General features: G+C 29.2%; 2 protein-coding genes across 2 annotated transcripts in view; one reads left to right on the forward strand and one right to left on the reverse strand.

The window, feature by feature from the left end:
* The window catches only part of HELRODRAFT_129623 (hypothetical protein), a gene marked incomplete at both ends in the record, with an annotated part of 43213 nt that extends 26599 nt beyond the window's left edge, over positions 1 to 16614 (reverse strand). Inside the window, 5 exons of the mRNA XM_009016292.1 lie at positions 479 to 611; positions 6114 to 6171; positions 8483 to 8578; positions 15416 to 15470; positions 16545 to 16614. Coding sequence (XP_009014540.1) covers positions 479 to 611; positions 6114 to 6171; positions 8483 to 8578; positions 15416 to 15470; positions 16545 to 16614 — 412 coding nt within the window. The remainder of the gene's footprint in view (positions 1 to 478; positions 612 to 6113; positions 6172 to 8482; positions 8579 to 15415; positions 15471 to 16544) is intronic.
* A 2795-nt stretch (positions 16615 to 19409) lies between these two features.
* Positions 19410 to 21515, forward strand: HELRODRAFT_110662 (hypothetical protein). The gene is made up of 2 exons (XM_009016293.1): positions 19410 to 19550; positions 20725 to 21515. The coding sequence occupies exons 1-2, from the start codon at positions 19505 to 19507 to the stop codon at positions 21027 to 21029; spliced, it is 351 nt and encodes a 116-aa protein (XP_009014541.1). The 5' UTR covers positions 19410 to 19504; the 3' UTR covers positions 21030 to 21515.
* Positions 21516 to 22207: the final 692 nt, after the last annotated feature.

A 22207-nucleotide genomic window follows, 5' to 3' on the forward strand; every position in this document is an offset into this window, starting at 1 on the left:
CAATTAAGTTTCAGATGTAAACTTTTCAAAATATGTACTATGATTCATGCCAGTGTGACAAAAACACACAACACACCATAATGAACAACTTTTTTAACAAATGAACCGTCAAGTAAATTGAATTCAAATGTGTTTTAGCCTCAGCAGTAGATGGTAATAATACACACAACCCCACAAAATCAATGGTTTTGGTGCTGTTCATTTAAATCATAAGTTTCAATATTTTATTATACATATATATTTTTTTCAACGATATAAATACTTTTCATAAACTAAAACTTATAGTGAAATTTTTATATTAATTGCTGAACTAGCATCGCGCTCAGACTAAAGCAATTGCCGGCTTATGCGCTGAACAAAAAAAATTAAGATATATTGAAACGTATTATAGATTATATAGAATTCTGTTTATATAACCGTTCTGTTCATATATTTTTCGTATTCTAGTTTATTACAAATAGATCCATCACAAACACACACATACAAACGCACACACATACAAACACACACATACAAACACACACACACTTACAAACACACACACATACAAACAAACACACACATATAAACACGCATAAGATATAAGTAAATGAAATTTTAATGATAATCACCTACTGTTTAAAATGGTACCAAGCAGAACCAGCATGAAACGCTATTGATATAGAGGATGGAGTTGAAATATGAGCGTATTTTTGGAGCGCCTTGCTGATCTATGCATGGCTGGCGTGTTGGCTGCAGCTATTAAACGATGGTAAATACATATTAAGGTGCATATTTTTACGAAATATTCTTGGATGCCTTGTGCTTTGATTTCTTATTTGGTCGTCTATTCTTTGGTCATTTTTTATTTTGTTGTTTCAATAGATGGATGAAAGAAAGGAGCTCAGGACTAGCGAATCTTTTAAGGTTAAAATTTTTTTATAACGAAACTGAAAAATTTGACGGTATTGTAAGATGCTTCGACTAATTTATTTTTGAGATGGTTGTTTGATTGATTATTTTAATGAATCAATTTATAATACTACAACAAATGATTTATTCATCAGTATATTAAATATTTTTTTAATTTATCGTATTCAAATACATTTGGCTTAATATTATGTTGTCATAATCTAAGAACAAAATTTTTTTATGCAAACAACATTTTAAAATTGTTATATAAAAAGAGGAAATCACAAAAACTAAATAAATTCTTTTCCATTTTCAACTTTGCAATAGGGCATACTCTTTATACAAACAATGTAGATAAAGAAAACCCCCCAAAAAAACAACATAGAAATAAAGTAATTTAGCAACAAAAAAATCAACAAACAAAACGAAAGAAAAGAAAAAAAAACGAACAATACAGTGCATAACTCACATACGTATGTACACAGAGCCAGTCAACCGTACATGGATTTATTAAATTCCATTAGCGACAACATATCAGCTTTCTCGTCATAGGCTGTCCTTGTTATTATTATTAATATTGTTGTTGTTGTAGTTGTTGTTGTTATTATTAATATTGCTATTGTTGTTGTTATTTTATTTTTATTATATTGATTATATTTTTATCGTTGTTACTGTTTTGTTCAATTTTTTATTCTTTTTTTGTTGTTGTAGCTTGTTTTGTTGCATAATTTTGTTGTTGTTTGTATTAGTTTAAATGTACATTTTTATTTTTTTCTCATGTATTCCCCACTATTTAGTAGTCAAACTATCATTTTTTATTATTAAATAATCTTTATATTATTACTACTATTATTATTAAAACGTGTAAATCAATACAAATCAATCACTGATTTTTTTTAAGTAAAAAATGACCCTTCATCGTCGTTCTATATACAAAAATTAAATTACTTTTAAATGTATATTTTTTAATTTTTTTTTACTATTTTTTCTTTTTTGTTACTCTTATCTACTGTCACTAGTAAATAGTTTTTAAATACATTAAACGCAATTAATCATGTTATAATTTTTTTAAAAAATAAGTTTTACTCTTTTTTTGACAACATTTTGCAAAAAGATGATTACAGAAAATTTATTTTAGTTTGCTAAAAAGCATCGTTTTTCTATTGTTTGTTTAACGTTAGAAATAAAAAGTTAATGTTATATAATATTCCAATTTGAAACTTAAAAAACTTAATTTATATGCAACATCGTCTACACCCAAGAATATAAATCACAATTTTCACATATGAATATCAATGAAATTAAATTAATAAAAACGCATCAGGGAGAAGTTCTATAAAACCAACATCACCATATTCAGTACCCAACAACCAAATCATCTTTGCCAAAATTTTAAATACGCTTTGTAAATCAAGGTTTCACAATGGCATATTACGTGGGGCAGACTATCTTCTGATTTATTCTTCATAAGAAGATCTGTTTCATCTCTCACGCGCCTGAATGTGTATCTTATGTAAACACATACACTCTAAACACATACTCTAAACATATACACTGTAAACACATAAACTCTAAACACATACTCTAAACACATACACTGTAAACACATAAACTCTAAACACATACTCTAAACGCATACACTGTAAACACATAAACTCTAAACATATACGATGTAAACACATACACTCTAAATACTTACACTTTAAAAAAATACACTGTAAATAAATACAAACAAATGTGTATCTTGGTAAACTGTATGTGTTTGTGTGATGTTTATTTGTATTTACTACAAAATAAACAGAGTATCAGAGTATGTCTTTGTTTTATTAAATTATGTCAAATTATTAAGTTAATTATTGCTTAAATGTTTACATGTATCTAAGTTTGTAATTTATGTAATCATACGTGAATATTTATCTGAACTTGCGATGTTATGTTTATTTCAATCTTCACTGGTTTATGTGTAAATTTTAGTTTATTAGAATTTATTAAACTAAATTCGGTTTTAAATTGTATTGTGTTGTTATATGGTTAATTGTTCCTTATATGTGAATTTAATATATATTTTAAAATTAGAATTAATATTATTCTATTTTCATAATGTATTTTATTGCCTAATTCATTATTAAATGGAAAAAATGATTAACTTTTCATTCATAATATTTCACTTTCACTATTATTATGTAATGCATAATTCACACTCGCTTTTCACACTCGCTTTTCTAATTCTGGCCAGCATGCTGTATGATTTTTGATTTATAAAGTGTGTGTTTGGGTGGATGTAGTGGTGAAATTAATGTTCCAAATGTTCATAGGTTGAGTGGCAGAGTGGCATTCTGACGAGACTGATTGTTTGTGAAGATTTTTGTGTATTTATCTGAGCAAACATATTAGATTTTATATAAAAGTTTATAAAAACTAAAAAAAAATAAATTAAATGATTATCTTAAAAAATGCATAATTTATTTCTTATAAGTATATAAAGGATTATTTTAAATTAAACATAATTTAGAAGACTCTTATAGAAACCTTTCTTTAAATCAATTAACAAATAAAAATAGTTTAGTATCATGAATATTGGTAATAGAAACGAAAAATTAAAAAAAATTTGAATTTAAATAAAACGAAATTGAAATAATCTTTTAGAAAGCAATCCAGGCCGACTAATTTACCTACGTATAAATACAATAACGCTGAAGAAATACTCTTGACATGTTGAAATGATGTTGTATTAGAAGGCTGGCTGGAGTTTGGCGCTGAAAAAGTCTGAATAATTTGCTAGCGTTAGGCTTCAAAGATAAGTGGTATTAACGGTACGAAGGCTCTTGGTCGAGAATTTGTAATTAGGTTGTTGTTGTTGGTGTTGTTGCGTTTTTGTCGCTGTTATATTGTTGTTTCTGTATATGTTGTTGTTTCTGTATATTAGTATTTGTTGTTGTTGAATTGTTGTTGTTTGCATGTCGTTTTCGGTGTTGACGATTTGTTGTTGGTGCGAGTATTTCTATGTTTGTTTTGTTGTTAAACTGGTTTAATGTTACGTTGTAGTTGTTATGTTATTGCTGTTGTAATATTCATTAGTTGTTGAATTGTTGCTGTTATGAGGGTTTGTGGTTTTTGTGTTTTTGTTGTTGCGTAGTTATTTTCTGGTGGACGTTTTCTCTTTAATGGTTTTATTTTCATTTTTGTTTCTTTATTTTCCCATTATTTTTGTCTTTTCACGGTTGTGTATTTTTTATCATTTGCAATTTAAGACTTTCAATACTATTTGTTTTAGAGCTTTATCATTGATTATAAACTAAATAAAATCCAAAAACAAGATTAAATTATTATTTGAAATGGAAAATTAAATTAAACAATTCCAAACTAACTTTTTGAAGACAACCATTAATTTAATTGTATTCAAATTTTTTTATAATAATTTTCTTTTAAATTATTCATTTTTAAAACTCACACACACACACACACACAGACATACACATGCACACGCACACACAAACATACACACACAGAGTCACCAATGCAATCATTGCATATGAGAAAGGTTAAATCTCGAAGGTACAAAATACTTTTTGATCTATTTAAATTTGTTTACGTATTTACGCCTGTGCTGTTGACTGCCTGTTTGGGTATAGGTAGTTATCCCATCAGAGATATATAGGGTATTCAAAAGTGGGTATGATGTATTTGATATATACAACGTATGTGTGTTTGTATGTGTTTTTAAATTAATTGAATTTTTAATAAATTTTATTTTAAAATTTCATCATAACTATTAAAGTAATTTAGTCTTAATATATTAATTAATTATTGAAACTTATTTACGATAAATTTTTCACATTTATATTTTAATTTATTAGCCGACAAATTGTGGAAAGACCAATTTATCTGAGAAATCTGTTAAGAATTTGAACGTAAAAACAAACACTTTTTTAACCTTAATTTTAAATTAAAATTGGTAACCAAACGACATTTTTAAAACTTTTTTAAACAAAAATTTATGAAAATTGGAAATTTTTAAAGAGATTCTACAGAAGATTCATTGATCTATAAAGAAATTAATAGTTGACAACAAGTAGGCTGGTCATACGCAGCGCTCTTCTCTCGTTCAGTTCTTCGAGATCTTTTTGCTTGTTTTTTTTTCTTAAATTAAATCGGAAAAAATCTCGAATAAAATATAGTTAAATTTTGTTTTATTATAATAAAAAAAAGAAAAATTAATAATTAATTTTTTTCATTTAACACAAAAAAATTCATCCAAACGCCAAAATAGAAAGCATTATAACAGTCTAAAGTCTACACAAACACACACACACAACACTACACTACAAACACTTACTACAACAACAACAATAGCACACACACACACACACTCACGACAACAAACACACAGCAACACACACAGATGCGTTAAACGTAACAACACTCAAAATATAAACAAACACACCTTGATTTATTTTTCCTCTCAACTAATAAACATTCAGCAATAAATAAATTAGCTAACTAGTAGTAACTAGTTTTTTCTTTCTTAAATTTACTTACAAGCGAAGCAACATCTATTCACCTTTTAAAAAATTTATTCAAATATTAGATGTGACTCATTCGATTTAAAAAAAAACATATTCTTAAATATACACCAACACTAACGCAGCAAACACTCAAACATTATCATTGATAATAATAATTTCTTGATGTCAAATTTCACCCAAAATATTCATGCAAATGTAAAATGAGAGTATGATTGTTGTGCTCTGTCTGTATACGCGCATTTTTAAAGATATAAAAATTTGAAAGCATTTATATATTCTACCCTTTTCATCACGATAACATACAAACAAACACATTCAGCCAGACAAGAAAGCAAGCGTAGACATGTACACAAATCACATATAATCGCACTCAAAATAATGCAATAAATCAAGACTACAACTCACACACACACATACACATTAACGCAACATACATACCCGCACACGCACATCAAAAAATACACACAACACACATATAAATATTTCTATTTCTATATATATTTATCAACAGAACGTTACAAAAAAACTTATGAGAAAAAAAACACAAGAAACATCAGCACATATTAAATTTGCACACAAACATGCATCTACATATGCAATCGTAGCACACACAAACACATTTTCATAAGATGAAAAAATATCACATAAACGCATATACCCCCTACAAAATGTATACATTCGACCATTCCTACACACACAAACATATACACACACACATACACAAACACATACATACAAACACATAAAATCACGCCTATAGTAGAAACGCACACTCGCGCGGGTCAAACGAACAGACGAAACCTTATCAGACCCCCAAGTTTCATTCATATGCGACACGGAACGCATTCTTAAGATATAGTGGGACAGATTGGATTGAAAGAGAGTCCGCATAAATAAACAGTGGGATCACTAATGAATGCATCGGTCGTCGAATTATAACAAGATGACCTTTTGTATGCTAGGGTATGCGGGGTAATATATTTCCATAGATGTGCTTCTGCTGCTGCTGCAATTTTTTCTTCTTCCTCTTTCTTTTTTTGTTTTTTGGATGTTTGTATTTGTTTGGTTCTTCGGTTGTTTGCTTAGTGCTTTGTTTTTGTTTGTTTATATTTGTTTGCCTATTTTCTAGTGTTTTAGATTTTGTTTTGTTTGTTTGTTTATACTTTGTTTTGTTTGATTTTTGTCATGTTTCCTTGCATTTTATAATGAATCTTTTTCAGTTTGCGATAAGTATTTTGATGGCGATGTTGAAGAGTTTATTTTACAGTTTACAATCTTAGCTTTAGGTTGTTACAGTTATGCAGACGACTTTGTTCGTTTTGAGTTTAGAGATGAAAATGTTACGAGATGATACCTAGCATTGATGGAAGTGTTGTTGTTTGTAATGTTGCTGAAGATGGTTCTGATATAACTTTATTTGGTGTCATATACATTCTGTGAAGTTTATAGTTGGAAATACCGAATGGTTGAAAAAAAAAGGACAAAGACATGAGAGGAATGAGCGAATGAGAAAATAGGAAGAAATGAATGAAAGGAGAATGGAAGGCAGATTTAAAAAGTAAGACATAGAAGAATAAATTACTGTTGTATCAACGTCGGCTGTTTTGTTCGGGATTGCGTTCTTTCTATCTTCTATTTCTTATCTTTTTATTATTATTTCTTTTATTATTCAAATTTCCACAAATTTATTCTTGATATACCTACCTATTGGTTAACAACGATCCGCAGATTTTGTTGTTGTACACAATGAAAAATGTTATTGGTTCTTGGGTGACGTAATTTTTTGTAGTAGTCTGTAGTAGTGCGACATTTTAAATGAAAAGCAATAAGTTGTTTGGCTGAGTTACACAATAGTATCATAAGTATCATAACAGTGAGTTATGATATCATGATATAAGATATCACGATAACATGTTTTGGATAAATCATTAATTCTCAACTGCTCATTCATCAAGCTTTACGTAAATCCAGACATTCAATTAATCGTTCTAATCAATAAATCTTCTTATTCACCCATATATTTATTCATTCATTTATCCATTCATCCATTCATTCATCCATTAATCCATTTATTCATTCATTCATCCATTAATCCACTTATTCATTCATTTGTTCATTCTTTCATTCATTCATTCATTCATTCATTCATTCATTCATTCATTCATCCATTTGTCCTGCAATCTTGGAGTTGGTTTAGCAAAGGATCAGAGTTAATCTCAGGTAGGCAGGTGATGTTATTGCAGCATCGCCAGACACAACACATACGTCTTACTCCTGGGAATTTTCTTACATTTCTTTTTCCAATCATATTATCTTCCTTAATTTGTTTAACTTTCTAATTTACTTAACTGTGTAAGTTTGAGTGTAGCAGTGTTAAAGAAAAGGCTACTACACAGCAAATATTAGTTTTATGCCAACAATATATACGTAACGATATAGAATTCACACAATTTCCGAATAATAAACATCATCTTAGCAAACAAACAATCAGACAAACATAGAGTCATAGAGTAAAAGCACTAAATCACTTTTAACGATTAACACAACGGAAATTTGACATCTTCTGAAAGACTCGAGCAGTATAAAGAACAACAGAAAACACTGAGTTTAGCACCAACGACAACTATGTAACAATGAGACACGGCACCTGTGCATTCAACATTCAGCCATCAAATAACGAAAAAAATTCGGCGGCATTCAAGAAAAACAAAGGCTGAATTACCTACTCACTCACTCATTCATTCACTCATTTACTCACTCACCTATTCACTTTCACCCTTACACTCTATTTTTCAATCTCTCATATATATACACATATATACTCACTTATTCATAAACAGCTCACGTACTTACCTGGTTGTATCATGTTACCTGTAGATTGAAATCGAGTTACCTATTCATGCAACTTTAAAAGCAATCAAACAAATCTACATTTAAAATAACTGAGATGTAAAAATAAATTAACAGCGTGAAACAGCAATTCACATCTCTTCCTAACTTCTGAGCTATTGAGTAAAAATATCCAAAAGCTAAACACAAACAAACCAAACTATGGACATTCTAACACACACACAAACCAAGATATACACATACAGACATACACACTAATTAGCACACAAACGCAAATACAGACAACCACAAACACCCACAATTTATGTGCACTCGTCAAAGAAGCCAACAAATCAAAATAGACTTTTGATAAATAGCGGCATATCTGAGCAATCCATGTATGAGTCGAACAATGTAAGCAAACTTTTGTATTCATTCTAGCACAATAGAATTGATCTACTGGACTATCATGATCTGCATTCTATCTCTTTGTAGTTTTACTTGCATGTGTATGACTCTTTGTAGGTTTGTTTGTGTTTGTGTGTTTGTCTGGTGATGTTTTAAAATGGCTTCTGTGTTGGTAGACACAGAATGTTTGATTACAAGTGTAAATGCCTGCCAATGTATGTCTAAGTTTGTTATTAAGAATATATTACGATGTGTTGTTTAAACTTCATTTAAATTCCAACAATATGGCAAAAGCGACTGTGAATTTGACGGTGATATGAGGAAATTAACGATGAAGACGAAGACGATGATGTTATTGAAACGTTAATAATGACGCTGATAACGATGATGAAATGTTAGGGATAATAATGATCATGTTAAATTCGATCACAATTACGATAAGGATTAAGTGCTGAAAATGATGAAGATGATGGAGATGGGGAAGATGATGAAGATGACGACAGTGATGTAGATGATGGAGATGACGACAATGATGACAAGGCATGATGATGTTGATGATGTGAATGTTTACTGATACGAACAAGCAATAAACTAGCGCTGCATAACAATCGCAATGCCTCGATTAAGAACAGAAATTAAAAAATGAAAACAACATCTACTAATTCTACTGTTACTACTACCACTACTATTACTGCTGCTACTAATACGACCACAACTACTACTGCTACTGCTACGACCGCTATTACTAAGGCTACTACATCTACTGCTACTGCTACTACTACTACTACACTTCTAAACTTTATACTTTTAATGCTTTTACTAATTTTACTAACACTACAACTACAAATGATACTATTAAAAATAATAAGAAAGAGCAAATTCAACAAAAGTTATCTATTCGTTAGATGACATATCAGATTTATAGCCCAAATTTTTAGCACAAGCCAAGTCGGTCGTCACTCACAGCATTGAATAAACATTTATCCATATTTGAATACAGGTATATATTTGAATGTAATTAATCTTCAGAAATAATTTAGAATAAAATTTAATTAATATATAATGGGTCCGCAAGAACAATTTTTAGAATTATTGAGGAAAATTGCAATACATTCGCTAATATTGATCTTATCCTTAAGTGATTACTTAAGTTTTAACTCAGTTTCAGCTGTGAAATAAAATAGTTAGATGAAAAAGTTCCCAGGATTTACATTTACAAATGTATCATTACAAAAAAGTTAAGATACTATTACTACAGATGACTCATGTCACAACAATAAAAAGTTTAAAAAAAATTGTTTTTATGAATAAAATATTGTTTTACATTATAATAAAAATGATATCATATTTATAAATAAAAACCATTTATGAATGTTCGTGTATGTATTTTAGTTTGTATGTGTATGTATATTAATTTGTATATGTATGTATATTAGTTTGTATGTGTATGTACAATTAGTTTGTATGTGCATGTAGGATTAGTTTGTATGCATGCATATAAAGTAAGTATATATGTATGTTTGTATGTAAGTATGTATATTTGTATGTAATTTTTTTTATGATTGCATGTAAGTTTGTATGTTTGTTTGTTTGTATATATGCATACGTGAGCCAGCAATCATAAAAAATGTTCTGCCGTTGAAGGGAAACATGTGAAACATCAAAAAACAAAACAATGCATCATAGATGACTGCAGAACATTTATTTATTACATTACTTATTATTCATATTATTTATTATTCCTAATATTATTCATATAAATTCTTTCTTTGTATTATTATTCTTATCTGTTCAGTTTCAGTTGATGTTGCCAACTTGCATTGTATTGCGTTTCTCTATTGAAGATACACGCTATGAATTCCTATCATGCTAATCAATAAACGCTATTGTTGATGGGATATTGTAAATGTATTGCTACATGCATTTGTTTCTATGCTTATATGTATTTTTTAATCTCTGGAAGGATTTTTATTATTTTTCTGAATATTCTATTTTTTTTGGTTCAATTTTTAAGGTTTTTTTTTGAAATTTACTTATGGGTTTAAGAAAATGTTTTGAATTTAGCTTATTTATTATTAGTTTGTATTAATGTATTTGTTTGAGTAGCTAGTATATGAAGTTTTCAGCAACAATTTACAAGATATTTTTTTTCTCTCTCTCTCTCTCAAGTAAAAACCAGTTTATATTAAATTATATAAAATAATATTAAGGTTTGTAGAGTGTGTGAGTGTGTTTCATGTGTGCTCATTATGTGATCTGTTTTTTCATTCCTTTTTTTCATAATAAACAATATTTATTTTAAAACCAATTCTACTGTTTAATAATAATTAAATTATTTGAAAAAAAATTTATATAAATTTAAATTCGCATCAAAATGCTTGAGTTAATATTAGAGAGATTAGAAGTTGAAGCGAATCAATATCGAATCCAATTAGTGACAGTTAGTGGGTCAAATGCTTTTGATTTTATACGCATGTGAGTATGTATGTGTGTTTGTGTTTGTGTGTATATGTGTGTGTGGCAATGTGTGTATTTATGTGTGTTGTGTTTGTTTTATGTGTTTATATACTTCTATGTATAGGTATGTAGTTAGGCGATCAAGTTGAACATAAAATATTGAATGATTTAGTTTATATAGTTATGTTGATAATTATAAATATCAAACATTAATGAAATGCTTTTGATTTAATTGAATAAGAATTTTAACAATTACTATTCCAATTTAAAATATTAATGAATATAAATTGTCTAAATTAGTGAAATCCAAAAAATATTTAAGGCAACAAAAGACGAGAAATTTAAATACATAACAATACATAGGTTGAAATCTCATTGCATGTTAAAAGCAATGTATGGATGCTTGGATGGAGGAGAGTTTAAATTAATAATAGCCCTAGGCAGTGCAACTAATCTGTTTCATTTAAACTTTCCAATACCCTGAGGTTCATGTAAGATTTCAAAATTTGAAACAAATTTCTAATTAGACTTGAAAGATTATTTATAACTAATGTACGTACATCAAATTGATGTGGTTGGTTATTTTTGAGTTAGGATTAGGGTTTATATTATCATTTTTGAAAAATAAATAACTTGAAAAATTGCGTATAAAATAAAATATATCAAAATATATGATGATTTTTTTTGATATAATATCAATTTAATTTAATTTTTATGAAATTATCTTCAAATTCAAATAATTTACAACAAACTGTGCTGTTGTAATATTCATACCAGAACATGAAAAAAAAGGTAGGAAAAATAATTTCAACAAAGTACATGAAGGAAGTGTCAAATTACAAAAATGTAATCAAAAACGTAAAAACAATGTAAACATGTTGTAAGGAAAATGTAAACAAAATATAAACAAAAAGTTTAGTTCATCTAGTGCACATGTAGCTGATTTATGGCCCGTCTCTTATTGGATGGAATTTTTTTGATAGGCGGAGCTTACTAAAAATAATTTCATTCAGAGATGAATGATGTATATAGAATTATTATGCTCACATTGTTAATAACACAGGCGTTGTGATTCTGTTGATGTGAGTGTCACTGTATGTGAATATGCAAATTATGGAATGAGCGTTTGTAGGTTTGTCTCCATATTTTTGCTAAAATATCTGCTTTCATATTCGATAGATTAAACGTTAAGATTGTGTTTATAAAATTCAATTGGTTATAATATTATTTTTTGTAGCGCTAGATATGCCTAGGTCAGACCATGTTTAAAAACATTGCTGGGTTGAATGAATCGATAATTATTATGTGTAGCTTTTGTTTCGGAAGTTTTGAAAACTACAAATGCTTACTAGAAAATTGTTATATCTTATATCAAAACGTGATACTCTGCAGCATCAACTTGTCAGCTTTCATTTGGAATACGTCCAGTATATTTCTATTAGAAGCTCAATTGTGTTAGTTTGATACTTTCAAAATATAGTTTAAATATTCATCGCCTTATAAATCAAATCAGTATTATTTGTATCCACGAAATGCAAAATACGTTGAGATATACGTGCAAGTGAGTTATAAAATATGCAGTAAATTAAACACTTCTAACATGAAATTTTCAAAAGCACAAAGACAAACATATAACTATGTAAAAATAAAATATATAAATATAAATAAAGACCATATTTATATATAAATATGTGTCGATTATATAAATATGTGTCGATTTACAATGTGTCTTTTTAAAATTCATATGTATATTTGTTGGATTTAGACTGTCAGACTGTCAGATGTGCATTAATTGATAAAAATCACAGCATTGAATTTTTCGATTTTTCAAAATATTTCGGTTGATCAAAAAACTCAATTTTCTATTTATTTTAAACACGGACGTACACACATACAAATGCAATTTAAAAAACTTATACATAAATATACGAAAATGTATATTAGTATAAAACTATACTCATATATGCATTCAATTGAATTCATACACACGTTTTTGCATATATGTAATTTTATATATGAATTTGTATATATGTGTACATATGTATGTATGTGTATATGTGTATATATGTATATATATTCATTTCATGTGTGTGCGTGTGTACGTGCACAGTTACACGTGCGTGTGCATGCGGTAGGTATATATATATATAAATGGTAGTTGGAGAGATGAGTTGAACTGGTTGGTGCATATCTTATCTGCATAAACTCCAAATTCGTTAGACTCTATCCCAACATAGTACATTGCATGTTTAAACTGTGCATAGACATGTGGTTTAATTTCAATTTCTGTTAATTGTGAAGTTAGGAAAGTTTATTTGCGGTTATAAAGTTTTACTAGTTGGAGTATATTTATTCGTTTCAAAATGTGAAGGTTAGATTGTTGTATATTTAGTTTTAGTTCGGTTGAGTTGATATGATTTTACGCATTGAATAATGAAAGAAATGTTATTAATTATTGCGATTTAAGACATTCATTCAATTAACATTTATTTTTAGTTCCTACATTTAATAAATAGAAATTGATAAATAACACCACATTTAATTTTCAACATTATGAACAATTGAATATTTATTATTATACATATGTAATAATAAAAATTTACAAAATATTTTATAACCATAAACTCTAAAAAAATGTCATTTTAATTCTAATTAATCAAAATTAAAATAATTAAAAACGAATAAAACTCATTATGAATGATAATAATTTTACGATGACTTACTATACAAACCTAGAATGCACCGAATGTTACAATCATTATTATTGATGATAATATTATTATTTTTATTATCATTATTGTTTTTCGTTCGAATTATCTTACTGTGTTTTAAATCATTTACAATCACCATGCATTACTATATAACGTGTCATTCTTATCATTCTGATGGCTTCTCATCGCGTTTCACATTGAAATATTTTAAATTATTGACGAAAAATTCAATTTAATCTGCATTTGTTTGAAAATTTGGCAATCTCGATCGTTCAGGAAAAGGTTTGTGTTATGTTTTGTTTAATTTAAAAACTTATTTATATGATTATTCAATTGAAAATGCAAAAATTAGCGATTTAAAAGGCATAAAATAATGCAGGAAATTCTAAATATTTAATTTTAATTCAAAAACATATTCAAATATATATTTTTGAAATGGAGTCAATTTAACAATCAGCGTTTTAGATGATTAGATATATTTAGATTGAATAAATTTAAATTACTAAGTTTTTACCATTTGCAACATAACATCGTTAATAATTGCATTTTTGGAAATAAATTTTGTTACAAATTTACCTAAAATTCAAAACCAAAAAGGGCTGCATTAACTTATGCTTGATTTTAATAATGATTGACAAGTGTTTCATTATCATGCATTCTCATACAAATTATCCAGGCACACATTTACATATATTTGTGATATTCTTCAGCAACAATTCATTCATTCATTCACCATTAGCATTTGTTTTGCATTCAGTAATCTCATAATGAAATGGCGTGAATTAGTATTTTGGATACGTCTTACTAGTTCAGTCTAGGTTACTGATAGTTTCAAAATTTTAAAAAACATAAAATTTTCACCAGAATAAAAAAAAATTATTATTAAATTACTTTAAAACGTTGAACCGCTGACAAACACGCAAATTTATAAGCATGATTAACATACAACGGCTCTGAGAACAAACGCCGACATACGCGCGTATATTTCGCACAAAACATTGTTCCCTTGATTTACAGCTCCAAACTCTGAAATCATCTAATATTTCATTTCATAACTCACAGCTATAAATAAAAACTTTTCCAACAAGCCTCTTAACATTCCTATTTCAACACTTTCATTCGATCCAACTGATAAAACATGTATTGTATACTGTAAATTTTTGTTCTAACTTTTTAACGTACAACATTAGAATGTGAAACTCATTCGAAGCTTAGACTCACATACATCTACTCACACATGTGAATTGTGACAGATGCACACATTTGCATACATCCAGTCCATCCTAGCATAATGTTGCACATGAATAAATGTGCTTACTTATGAAATAACAAATCGATGTCCATGCAATTCAGTGTTTTTGGAACCTTTTTTTTTCTAGGTTTATGTTTGACTAATAAACATCTTTATTAAGTCATTTTATAAAATTGGAAGGTTCTTTAATCCAAAAACATACCTATGATTGATGAATAGACACATAGATACATACCATGACACACAAACATACTATTACATACATATTACATACATATGCATTATTGATTATACATACATAAACATAACCAGGTTTGATAGATATAATCTTAGATAGGTACATAGATACATACAAACATACAAACACATACATACATACACAAATGAATATACATACTACTCAAACATAAACAAACACATAAACATACAAACAAACAAGCACACATTCATATGTAAGTTGTAGAAGTAGTTGTAGTAAGGTGTGTATTGATTAAATGGTGTGAGGATAACATAAAAAAAAGAAAAAAGTATGAAAGAGTGAGAGAAAGAGCGAGAGAAAGGGAGAGAAAAAAAAAGTTATGACTTTTGTTTCACTACCATCTTTCTCTCTATTTTGTTACATTAATGGGAAAGCTTCTTAGGACGATATACATCGCGTGAGTTTTTCAATTTATTGATGAATAAAAACTTCACATATAAAAAGAGAGAGAGGTGGGAGAGAGAGAGAGAGAGAGAAAGGTAGAAATTAAGATAGAAAAGGTGGGAAAGCGAGGGATAATGAAATAGAGATATCAGAGATATGTTCTTTATGTGAATTATGTCAGTCGATCTATATGATGATTTATGGTTTAAAGTATTGAACGGATTGAAGTCATATTATGATATATAGGGACAAATGGAAAAAAAATTGATCTAGAAATAAGTCAAAAGCAGAAGTTTTCAATGTTTTTCAGTGAGATTTTATGAAAACCAGAGTTTATAACATAACTTCTAGTCATTACCGTTTGTTATCATTTAGTTATTATCTTCAGCGTGATGTACATTCAATCACACAATCATTTAAATCTATTCAATCTACTACCTCTTCACAATAATACCAACTCTCCAACTTAGTCATCATAACCGCCATACACAGAAGTATCTATATCTATATCTTTCTATCATATCATGATTCCATAATAATCATAATATCACTCATATAATCATGTTTTCATCTTTCAAACCTACATATTGATATATATCTAATCAAAATCATCTCATTCATCACCGTCAACATAACATCAAATTCATTCACATGAGCCGGCTAACAATATAACGTATCATTCGCCAGTCTAAAACACACATGCATAAACTCATGCAAATGATATAGATGTATATCTATATACCATACATTTTATATGATAGATATCTTCATACTATACAACATAACGCAAACATATGTACGCATTACGTTAACTAGCTTTTATATACACATACATGCACACACACACACACACACACACACACACACACACACACACACACACACACATATATATATATATATATATATATATATATTTATATATATATATATATTGGAATAAGACTGTCAGAAATAATTACATATATATATATAAACTTATACAATACATACATACAGTCTCATTCCAATATATATGAATACTTAAAGCATGCATGTAAAGTCTATGCAAGCATTTTCATCATCTTGTTTAACGTGCTTGTTAGTCATTTGTTTAGACTGTATCGATCAGGTTTTTTTGATGTTTTTGAAAATTTTGTTGGTTAAGTAGTCTGGCTTGAGAATGAAATAACTATAAGCAGTAAAATTTTAAAAATTTTCAAGTTTTTTAAATGCAAAAGTAAGGATCTATTTTGAGATTTTTACTTCTATTGAACAAAGGTTTATAGGAGAGGTTTTATTTTTGACAGATGTTATTACGAAATCAAAATGATACTAATTTATGAATGGCTGTGCTGTAAAGTAGTGTAGGTATATGAGAAAAAAATACTGCTTAGAATGAAAAAGTAGCCATTTAGATAGTAGCGTTACTTTAGCTGGTTACATTGAAATTGTTGCGAGTTAAGCAAGCAAACGTTTTCAACAATGCCATGGTAACAGAATTAATATGACGTGGCAAACATGTGCATTTGATATGATTCATATTTACTAAGTATATAAGCTCTACCAATACAACACACATGTGAGATTATACAACAACAAATACACATATTGTATGGATACAACACACAACAACAACAGCATACAACAGCACACCATAACACACAGCATCATACAACAACACAAAACAACAAACAACAACAACATGCAACACAACAACAACTGCAACGCGAGCACATCTCCAAGTGTGATGAACCTTGTAGAAATAGAATTTCCTTTTGAAAGCCAGTGCAAATTTAATGTCGGCCTCCATCTAATAGGACTCTGAAACGTCTATGTAGACATTTTTGCTACATTCTACTTGCAATGCACACAATTACGAATATACCTTTGTGGCAAATTAGGTTGAAGTTCTGCGGTTTATATTTTCAATACTTTTTCCCAATTATATATATTATTAAATTTTCAAATCAAAAGTTTGAAATTTAAAATGGCAAATTTAGATTTTATGGAAAATTGTAATCCTCAAAGCTTCAAGAGAATTGAATATATTTGCTATATTTTCATTCCAGTGCGTTAAACAAAAAACAGGCTTCGTGGTTTTTAAATGATAACCAGCTTCACTAATCAATTTTACTGAATAATTTGCTAAAAAAAACTTTTAGAAAATTTTAATGAAATAATTATCCGCGACATAAAAAAAAACTTTTGAAATATTGCAAGTGCAAGTGAAAAATTGCAAGTAATCCCAAGAAAATGTTATGTGGTGTGAGTAATTAAAATGATAAGGAACGCCTGAACTGACGCACGAAATCCATATAAACATTCAACATTCCCACTGTCAAACTCAACAAGATTTTATGCCTTTGAAGCGTGAATCTAATGCTTATGCGTATGTTACACTTGCTAATTGACTGACTTTCAGTCGGGCATTCTTCGCACGTTCTGTTAAAAAAAAGAGGAAAAAGAATTATTTGACAATTTAATGTTAACCATTGTTTTTTAATTATTTGAAAATTAATGATTAAAACGTTACGTTAATTTTATTGCAGGTTGACAGCCAGAAAGTGAAGATTATCAACATCTATTGTGGAAAAAATTTTTGAACAATTTGTAATTATTTGGCGAATTATTGAAAATGATGATGGAAACGGGCAATTCATTCTTCGGGTCATTTCATCATCCTTATCAATCGTTCGGATCAGCAAACGGCCACAACAACACCAGCAGCATGATGTTCAGCAACTTTCCACCCAGCAACAACATGCTCCAATCATCATCCGGTCCGTCTTTTTCCGGATTTTCCGCTGACGTCATCGGAAGAAGATCGTTCGTTCCACCACCTCATCCATCGTCACTCGGACTCTCAGGCGGAAGTTCCTCATTGAATCACGGAAATGGAGGATCATTTTTCAACGGATGGAGTAGCGGCTATGGAGGCGGCGGCATGGTTGGCAGCAGCAGTGGAGGTCCTGCGTTCATGGGAGCCAACCAGTCCCTTTTGAATTCCGATTCTATCATTCCGTCAACATCCACACCACCATCTTCTTTCTCAAATTTAAACAACTCTCACCACCAGCAGCACCAACCACAACAGCAACATCAACAACAGCAGCAGCAACAGTCTCAGCAACAAACACTACAGACTTCGCAGCATCATCAGCAACAACAACAGCTATCGAGTTTGAGTTCGAGGTCATCGTCGTCATCGGTTGGCAACAACCACAGCAGCAACAACAACAACCACAACAGCAGCAACATACCGAGCAGTTCAACAACAACAATATCGTCATCTTCAACAAGTTCACAACCACTCCATCACAATCATTACACTTCGAATCAACAGCAGCAACAGTCGCAGCAACAACAATCGCAACAACAAACTCAACAACAGTCAACAAACTACAACAATTTTTCGCCATACGGCAGTCCACTGCACAACAACAACCTTGCATCACCATCATCCGGTCTCAACAACTCTTCCGGATCGTCAACTATATCCGGTCACAACAACTTTTTCAACAACAACAATCTCTTAACGACGAACAACAACGCCAACAACATGTTCAAACCCTCATCTCTCGGATACAGCCCCTTCTCGTCGGCCGATCTACCGCCCCCGCCACCATTCGGACACCACCACAACCACCCACTGAATCAACTCTCAAACTTGTACGTGGGCGACATGTACCACCACCATCCACACCACCACAGTTCCCATCACGGTGGTGGTGTCATACCTCCTGCAACGGGCAGGTTGTTTTCAAGCGAGCTGGCCGCACTACCACTTCCATCGAGACTGGACAGCATGCCGATGACCTACCTCAATGATTTAGCTACTCAGTCCGCAGCAGGTTAGCCGAGATATTTCTATTTAAATCATTACTTCATTCAATTAACTCAATTTATATATTTAAAACCTCTTTATTTCCGAGAATTTGAAGTTAAGTTTCGTGATTAGGTTTGTTTTTGCGATGTGTTAGTATTTATTTTGTACCACAAACTCATATGCAATCATCATTAGTTTTAAAGCGGAGTAAGCCACATCCTACTTTTCCGACATCAATTAAAATTCAGTCTCTAAAGTTTGTGAAATGAAAATTGAAAAAAACAACTTTAATATTATTTTTTAAGTAATTAAGTCAAAAATTCTATCCCCAAATTACATTTAAATTATTACTGCCGTTGTTTGAACAAATTCATATATACGAACAAAAAAAGTTGAAGTAATTCAGTAAGTCTGTGGTTAGTGATTTATATCTATCTTCAAGTGCATACTTATTTGTCAATATGCCTGAAGCAATTATAATATTTCACTAAAAATTATTCAAGATAACATTTGAGATAGCATCAAAACGATTGATATTTATAATCAATCAAACTCAACACTAGATTGAATATGTAAGGTGTAAAGTACCGAATACTGAAAATGTAACCTTGATTAGTAGTGATTTTCATTTAAATACAAATTAATACTATTGGCAGTAATTGATTCTATTTAACATTGTAAGTATACTTATTCACATGATGGTTGTTGTCAAGGGAAAGTGGTTCGGTTATGATCTATTACGAATCGAAGTATCCCGCAGTCAACTCTCATTAGAGTGCACAGTTAGTGCGATATGTTGTCTGCGAACTGGAATGTAATTAAACTACATTTCATATCTAGGTTATATTGTGAGTCAGTGAAAATTACGTTGAAAATGTAAAAATAATAATAAAAAAAAAAATTGACGTATATTCTGTTATTTTCAATAATTTTTATATTTAAAAAGGTTTTGCAAGAACAAAGTTTATAAATGGTTTATTTAAATAAAGTTTTAAATTCAAATCGTTTTTACTATGATATATTTAACACTTTGTTTCAAAAAGTTGAATCATAAAATTAGAAAAAACATTACCATACATCATCATTTTGTTTCCAAGTTAAGCATGCAGAAATTTTTTTTTTAAAAATGAACTACATGATAATTTAATAAATTTAAACGTTAAATAATAAAAAAAACATTTTTATCAACTTGAAAACAGAACAAGCGAGGCAACGAAAAAAACGAAAACCCTACACGAGATATCAAACAATGGTCCTGGAGAACGAGTTCGTCAGTAACTCGTACATCACACGGCAGAAGCGCTGGGAGATATCCTGCAAACTGCACCTCTCCGAGCGTCAGGTAAAAGTTTGGTTTCAAAACAGAAGAATGAAGAGGAAAAAACTAAATGACAGGGCAACGACGATGACCAAGGAGCCGAAAGACACGCCGCACTCCAGTTCATCCAACCATCACGACAATCAGCTGGACAAGAGCGATCTCGATATGGATGACTCCATGTGAAATGTAAATTGTTGACAAAAAACAATTTTTCTTATAAATTTGTTTTTCATTTTCATATTCATTTTTGACGATTACGATTACATTGCATTTTTATTTATCAATTAATTATCGTGATGGTTATATCAAAATAAAAATTATTTACTATAAGTTAGCAACTTTTTTTTATTTAGCGTGTATTGAAATTAAATTAAGCAAGTATAAATTTATAAATTAATTTTTTTTTGTTTCCACACGTACTAAATACACATTTTAAAATTATTATACTACGAATTTAAAAAATTTTTGTAACTTATAATCTGTAGTAAGCGTTCCCCGTTAACGTAGTTTAAATGTTGTTCTCGTTACTACATCGTCATCTGTAGTTTTTGTACTTTCATCTCATTTCATCATAATAATTATCATTATAAATAATGTTTAAACAATTAAATTTAAAAAATAATTTTAAAAACAGAATATATTAATTAAAAAATAACATTATATAATGTCATAAACATTTGTTAAAAAATTTAAACTACAAGTAAACCACAGATATAATATCAGAGATAAAACTAATATTAATATTGAACATTAAACATTAAAAAATGTAATCATTTAATTTAGATTTTTATGTTCTCAAACAACTATAAGGTAGAGAAATGAATAATTCTTTAATTAAATATTATTCCTGTAAATATATAAGACGTCTGATTGGAGCTAAACCCTGTACTCAACAGTTCATTAATTACATGAACATTGAATAGAAATTAATTATTAAAAGGCTCCTATATATGTGTATCTTTACACATATATAGGAGCCTTACACACACAAACACACATGTATATATATTATATATTTTATATGTATATATCACAATAATGTATTTATACATATGTATAAATAGTTGTTTATAATCACACAAACACATATTTGTGTGTATATTTATATGCACATACACAGATATAAAAACATGTTGATATATAATTAATTTTTGTGCAATAAAAAACTTTAAATGCAGACAAACTAATGCTATGTATGTGTGTGTGTTTATTTATGTATGTGTATGTTGGTAATAGACCATAATTTTTACAATATTCTATAAATTCTACCAAATGTTTGGCGTTAATATGTTTGTAGTTCGTTTTTTCGATTTTTCTCACTAAAGTTTTTTGGTGAACGTTTAGTTATTAAAATCAAAATA

The sequence above is a fragment of the Helobdella robusta genome (genome assembly GCF_000326865.2).
Source record: "Helobdella robusta unplaced genomic scaffold HELROscaffold_18, whole genome shotgun sequence".
NCBI lineage: Eukaryota > Metazoa > Annelida > Clitellata > Rhynchobdellida > Glossiphoniidae > Helobdella > Helobdella robusta.